At 37.7% G+C, this 7,726-nt stretch overlaps 1 protein-coding gene across 1 annotated transcript; it reads left to right on the forward strand.

The window, feature by feature from the left end:
- Positions 1 to 5,122: 5,122 nt before the first annotated feature.
- On the forward strand, positions 5,123 to 7,368 carry LOC107038427 (venom allergen 5). Its single transcript, XM_015257526.1, has 5 exons — positions 5,123 to 5,242; positions 6,339 to 6,506; positions 6,607 to 6,688; positions 6,825 to 6,957; positions 7,043 to 7,368. The coding sequence occupies exons 1-5, from the start codon at positions 5,123 to 5,125 to the stop codon at positions 7,209 to 7,211; spliced, it is 672 nt and encodes a 223-aa protein (XP_015113012.1). The 3' UTR covers positions 7,212 to 7,368.
- Positions 7,369 to 7,726: the final 358 nt, after the last annotated feature.

A 7,726-nucleotide genomic window follows, 5' to 3' on the forward strand; every position in this document is an offset into this window, starting at 1 on the left:
TAGGACAATCTCGAGATTCAAACGGCCACAAGGACAAACAACGAAGGCGGGCAGAACAGTCTCAAGATTCGAACGATCGCGGACAAACAACGAAGGCGGGCAGAACAGTCTCAAGATTCGAACGATCGCGGTCAACTGGAGGACAGGCAGGACAATCACAATGGTCAAACGATCATGAATCGAGTGAGGTAATCACACTGAAAAAAAATATAATTCTGTCAATCAAATTTGTTTCGGGCAAACAAATGCCCAAAATTTTCAAACAAAATTTCACTATAAATTCTTTTCTGAAACAAATTCGATTGTCAGAATTATATTTTTTTTGTCAGTGCGGAAGGTTCTCCCAGTTAACCTTTGTGAGCGCTTGGCTGTTGTGATTGTCTTCCATCCTTACCTCTCCTATTCGACCCTGGTGATTATGATGCCTGACTCGTACGGTTAACCCTCCTATTTATTTAACCCTTGGGGTTGTTCTCCCTGTCTTTATTGTTTGACACTTGTGGTCGTTTAAACCTTGATATTGTCTTGCCAGTCTCTGCTGTTCGACCCTTGCGATCGTTTTACCCTTGCCAGTTATGATCCTTGCGACATTTGACTCTCGCGAGGTATGACCCTGGCGACGATTGACTCTCATTATGCATGATTCTTGTGAGGCTTGATCCTTGCGATCCTTGACCCTCAAAGAGTACGACCATGGTGAAGTTTGACCGTCATGGGATACAACAGGAGAGGCTTTCAATTATTCCATTTTATTTATGATCATTCGACCCTTGTGACTGCCTTACTCACTTCTTTCAGTTAACCCTTATTTTCTCAGACCTTTGTGATTGCGAAAAATTGGACCGCTAAAAGTCATTTTTTCACACACCTGCACGGAAAGTTCGTACTTTCCTCCCGCTCATCAAAGAGCAAAATAGGAACTTTCCTTTGCAGGCGTGTTAAAAAATAGCATGTGCACCTCGGGCGGGAAAACATGACTTTCCGTCCTTGATGCACAACATGCTATTTCTCATTTATGAGTGCAAAATGGAATTTTTCAGGACAAGAACATTTTTTTCTCATCTCCATATCGATGTCCCATTTTAAAATATCCACAAAAAGTTATGTATTATCATCATCCATCCAGGAAAAAAAATTATTCGATTCTCGTCTGGCCGCTGCGTAACAGCGAAATTTGAATAATAAAAAACTTGAAAAATGTCTTATTACTTATCCTCGCGTTACTGTTGGATTTTTATTCGGTAAGTACATGAAAAAACGAAGAAAATGTTTTTTTATTCGGCAAAATTCGTCAATTAGTTCGCAAGATATGATTTGTTAACGATTTGAGCTTTTGTCATATGTCATAGAAAAACTATTGATGTTAAAGGAGCCAAAATTTAGAGCAAGGTTGTACTAATGTAGTACTTGACAGTGAGCATCCTAATTCAGTATTCTGAGAACCAAAAAATTTCAGGGTTGCTGAGTTGACATGGAATGTCCCATAAATTAATTCGCCAATTCTGCAAGCGATAAGAAGACCTATTGATTTCCTCAAGAACAGATGTAACAATTCGTATTACGTTTATAACGACAAAATAATGCCACATGGAATAGCTTTACGTCTGTGCAAACAATATGTTAATAACTGTGGATTTATCGCTTGATGGCATCTATTCATGAATGACGTATATGAAATAAGACGCGGGTATTCATCATTAAGACAACGGAAAATATGTTTCTTTCCACTGAGCAGCCAGTGTTTTTAGCGCCGAACTTTTCCATTACACTAAAGAAAAATACTTATTCATTAGTACCGAATGGTAGAATCTTTTGGATGAGCTTATTCTTGTTTACTCCGAAAAATATCTTCAGTTTCCCTGACGTTTTATATACTCAAGATATTTATCTACTTCGTTTCCCATGTGTGGAGGTTCCGCTCATCGAGGCCCCGATTGAAGGTCAAACATCGGCCCAAGGACGGCTGGCTGAGCATCGGAGCACCGATTAAAAACCCAACATCGGCCCAATGTTTGATGGCCGAACATTGGGGCCCCGATTAAAGGCCAAATATTGGTCCAATATCTACGCGCCAAACATCGGCGAGTTTATCATCGGCTGCGAATTAGCCTTTAATCGAAACCGACTTAATACCCATAGGCTATTTTTTTGATTAAATATTGACAGTTATCAGATCAGTTATCAGATCAGGCTATCAGATAATAGTTGATTATATTTAGATCTCACAATCATTAATATACTCATTAGTTACGAATGAATCAATTAATTCTCAATCCATCAGCTAATCAGTGTTATTATTCAATTAATGGCTGATAATTGCATTAATGAATACAGGAAAGGGTCGGTAAACACCACGCGATTTTCATATGCTCGAAAAAAATATACACACGGAAAAATTTCAACGTGAATTACCTTCAAGAAGTCGTCTTTTGCACTTTCAGAACCGTATTTAACGCTTGAAATTGGAGCGTAAAATACGCTCTGAATCACCATAAATTACGGTTCCGCATTTGTGAATTACTAGGATTTTCTCCGTATTTTATGTTTATTTAGTCGTCATTAACGACGAAAAAAAAACAAAATGCTGTCTTCATTCTGACCAGCATGGTTTAGGTTATGGAGGGCACTGATAGCAGGCTGGTATCACCTGTCGCTTTTATTTTATTTATTTTTTTTCTTTTTTGGTATGAATATTCTGTCAGAATCTACGAAAAAAAACAAGTTATGTCAAGCGCAAAGTATTTTTTTTTTTGTAAATTATGCATAAGTAAATCTTAGATTACTTTTCTATTGAGATCGTAATTTACGATTTCTTAAGCGTGAAATATGCTTAGTGAAACGTACACGACGCTTTGTTTTGGCGTAATCAACGTTTTTATTTTGACGGTAAAATACACCTTTTTGAAGCCTAAATTTCGAATTTCATGACGGAACAGGCCACCAAACATCATCGTGGTATTAAGCGTAAATTACGTTTAGCAAACCACAATTTACGTGTGGATTTCTCTGTGTGTATCACCCAAACAGGTTTCAGACGACTCCATGAGTCGTCAGCATGCCGGACTACGGATTAGAAGGATCCAGGATCGAATCTCAGTACCACTAGTAACTTTCCAAATGTTTAATTTCATTGTATTTCAGTAACAGATACGCGGTCATAATTGAGAGCCAATATTTAATACTAAATAGCAATGAAATTTTTTTATTTTCATTGTTTTAAAAAATTTGAGACCTCAATTCATGCTCATCGACACGAATGTAACGAACGCTCTTACCCCGGTCTTTTTCGTTGGTTCGTTCGACTTGATAGAAAGAGTGATAGAATAATTAGGAATTATCTGAACAATTATGCATATGAGGTATTCCACGTCAAATGAGTCAATCGCTGACCCTCACCCTCTAGGAAATGAATGGCGATTTTTTCTATGATCGGAGAGGTTGAAAAACTATCTCTCAAATTTTTTCAGATTTTTTCGGCAGCCCAGTTCAAAGATGTGATTTTTTTCTCTTTTTTCCAATAACTCGAGTTCTATTTGTCCAATTTTTTCTATTAAGCGTCAAAATTTCCCATTTTTTACCACCTATACAACTTTTTTTAGTAATTTTTTTTTCGATTCCTAGATGCTCATAATAACGAATTTTCGAAAAAAAAGTTGAAAAACTTGAATTTTGAAAATTACGTCATGGTTGATATTCTACTTTTTTGTTCAGTAATTCTCATAATCAAAACAAGTATTTTGAGCTATCATTCAAGTTGGGCATCCTCCTGGATCTATGTTATTTTTAATTTTTTCTTTTGGAAATTTTGCAAATTTGGTCAAAACACCACAAAACGACTTCGATTATGTATCGAAAAAATATGTAATAAATAGGTATACAATGAAATTCACTTCATACTGTCTATAATCAAAGTCAATCAACGCCATTTTGAGGTGTTGCGACCAAATTTACGGAATTTCGAAAAGAAAAAATTGAAAATAAAATAGATCTAGGACGATGCCCAACTTGTATGATGGCTCAAAATACTTGTTTTGATTATAAGAATTCGTGCAAAAAAAATGAAACAAATCACCCGTGACGTAATTTGCAAAATTCAAGTTTTTCAACTTTTTTATTCGAAAAGTCATTATTATGCGCATCTAGAGATCGAAAAAAAAATTTCACTAAGAATCTTCTTACAGACAATAAAAAATGAAAAATTTGGACGCTTAATAAATCAAAATCGAATGGATAGAACTCGAGTTATTGAAAAAAACCGGAAAAACGAAACAAAAACCATATCTCCGAACTGGGCTGCCGAAAAAATCTGAAAAAATTTGAAATATAGTTTTTCGACCTCCCCAATTGTAGAAAAAATCGCCATCAATTTCCAAGAAGGTAAGCGTCAGCGGTTGACTCATTTGGCGTGGACTACCTCATATACAATAGCATAATCCCTTCAAAGGAATACGAGGTCGCATATGGCCGACATTGCTGACAAATTTTACTCTCCAAATTTGGCTCTACGCTGCCCAATCACCTTTAGGCAACAAATAAATTCAAAGAGAATTAGAATAATCATTAGGATCAAATAATTACAAGTAAAACAAAGCAATTCATCAAAACGGGCATGACTGTCAAATATTCATAAGGGTTAAATGAAACAATCGAGGAAAATGGTGATAGGGGTGAAACAGGAGACGTCCCTTTACTACTTTCTCCCATTTAGCCTGTGTGATATCGTTTAGGTTCAACTTTTGTTCGAAGCCTGTGATAATGTTGCATTAAACGCTAGTTAAAATAATATAGTGCGATAAGGGTTATTAACATCTACAGCTAAAATGGTAATGAAAAACGGATTCTGTTTCATTATTAATTGCAAGATTCTTAGAAAAAGATTTTTCTGATTTAAAACTAATGTGATAATAAAAAAGAAAATTCTGCTCAGTTATTGATTACAAAAGTAATCAGAATTTTAGTTATCGTTCATTGGCCATTCATATGGTAATAAAATGATCTTAATGGAATATCATTTTTCTGCCGATATCTTTTATAGGTACTGATAAGAAGTATATATACCGGGGCGATCGATCTGACTATTCACTATTTGAGTTTATTCTCACTGGATCGTAGTTTCTGGAAAATGGTTGAACTCACTTACCTTTTTGTTGCTGTTCTGGCGGTAGCATCCTTAGTTGAAGCCAATCGATTCTGCCAACTTCCCACCTGCGACTGGGAAGAACACACCATGTGTCGATTTCCCGTGAGTATTGAATTGTCTAATTCAAATATCGTAAGAATAAATGATTGGTAGAGGTGAAGATTGGGCTTTCACGAAGGTATGACCAAAATATTAGAACTAGGCAACTTATGTTAGGAAGTTGCACCAGGTTATCATACGGCAATTTGTATTGGATCAGTTATTGATATTATTGGCTTCCGGATGGATGCCGCGTTTGTTTTCAGCATTGCACCGACGTTTCGCAAACATTGCAGTCTGCATCTTCAGGGCTGTGAGCTCCGATTCTGAGCTCCAATGTCTGATGGTAGTCCTTTTATGCCTTCCCCTGTGATGGTGGCGGTAGGGGAAGGGAGGGGGGGTCAGCCAATCATATGTTTTAACTGATCAGCTGATCAATTCATATGATCAGCTGATCAAATCACATGTTTTAATTGATCAGCTGATCAGTTAAAACATATGATTTGATTAGCTGATCATATGAATGGCTGACCCCCCCCCCTCCCTTCCCCTACCAGCACCGTCGCATAAAAGGACTACTACCCTCAGACATTGGTGCTCAGAATCGGAGCTCACAGCCCTGAAGATGCAGACTGCAATGTTTGCGAAACGTCGGCGCAATGCTGAAACCAAACGCGGCATCCATTCGGAAGCCAATAATATCATTAATCATGACCGCAAAAGCCTTAAAACTATAGATCAGTTATTCTTTGAGAAAATGGATGTTCAATGTACTGACCTCTATAGTAACTATAGTGAGTATAGAGAATGAGTTAAAAAATTTCCATGGGTTAAAGAAAGTCGTTGCAAGGTCATATGCAAACTTACAACGCTTTATCTCCTGAGGGCCTCTGGCCAATTCATTCCCTAGGAACAAACTTTTGTGATAGACGCATCAAGACGATCAATGTCTACCAACCTTTACCGTCTGCTATTCGATCCTTGGAAGGTAATAGTAATTTGACAATGAAGCAATAACACATATGTGTATTATGCATTACATATTTCATTATATAATTATATGTTTGTCAACGAATTCCCAACCATCTTATAGCACGAAAGATTTCTCTACTTGCTTCTACTATTCTAATCTCATTAATTTTTTCTTCTAATATTATAGTCTCCGCAACCCGCCCGCCAGTGCGTTGCTTATAAGAGTGCTTCCCTTACACCCGAAGAAAAGAAGGAAATTCTGTATGCACACAACACATTTAGAGCTCGCGTTGCCAGTGGTCGCGAGACTCGCGGTCTTGGTGGCCCTCAACCTGTTGGAAATATTCCACCTCTAGTGAGATGATCCCATCATGAGGATTTTGTTTGACAAATTTGAAATAAAAGCCAAGTAATATAATTTCAATTGTGGCGAATAATTTTTTTTTACTTTGCAGCAATGGGACGAGGAATTGGCACAGATTGCCCAACGATGGGCTAACCAATGTAACTTTGGTCACGATAAATGCAGGAATGTTGGTAAGTTTCAGTTCCCTCAACCAATTGGTTATGACACTAAGTAGAAAATGCGTATTATGGGTCGATATGACACATGTATACCACACTTGCGGAATCAATATTTGTTCATGAATTGAATCGTCGTTTTTTCTAATAGATCGTTTCCGCGTTGGACAAAATGTGGCTTACAAAGGGTGGAGTGATGGATACAACACGAAGCTTACTGAGCTGGTGACTATGTGGTACGACGAAGTCGAGCACTTTGATAGAAGTTTAATTTCTTCGTTTCAGTGAGTAGTCTTCTTTGATGATTACTCAGCCTGAGACAGTAAAGTAATGCTTACTCACTTGCTGAATTTTGTTTTTTTTTTTCAGATTTCACACCAAAATCGGTCACTACACTCAGATGGTCTGGGGAAAGACTACTACTGTTGGTTGCGGTCTAGTGAGATATAAGAAGGATGATATGTTCACTACTTACCTTGTGTGCAATTACGGTGAGAGAGGTAACATGGAGAATGAACCAATATATGAAACTCGTTAAGGAACCGCACCAGTCAATCAACAAAAATTTCAAAGAAATCCACAAAGAAGGCCTCAAATTTCTCGCATTCCACAAACTCCATTTCAACAACAAAATACAGAGCAAATGAGATGGAATGCATGTATGCGTGCATGTTTGTATGGTTAAGATAAGAACCATTCCTTGAATGTTGAAATTCTGAATGGTTCACAAAAGAATACCTTTTCTTGTGAAAAAACTTTTTTGAGTGATGAAAATAAAGTGAATTATTGAAGCTATTGTTTTAATCATTATTCTAGTCATGAAAAAACGTAATTTAACTCACTAGGTAAAAACGCAACTAGTGATAGATCAACTAGTAGTAGATACCGCCTGCTGTCCGCACGTGTTGCGTATACTATTTTATATGATAAGCGCGTGATGAAGTCTGTGGGCAGAGGGGGGGAGTGGGGGGTGTGGTGGGCAAAGCCCGCCACGAGAAAAGGGGGTCCAGGGGGCGTAGCCCCCGGTGGGGGGGGGGGGGGGGGGGGGGGGGG

The sequence above is a fragment of the Diachasma alloeum genome, unplaced genomic scaffold, assembly GCF_001412515.2.
Source record: "Diachasma alloeum isolate Michigan unplaced genomic scaffold, Dall2.0 Dall_scaffold_00282, whole genome shotgun sequence".
Taxonomy (NCBI): Eukaryota; Metazoa; Arthropoda; class Insecta; order Hymenoptera; family Braconidae; genus Diachasma; species Diachasma alloeum.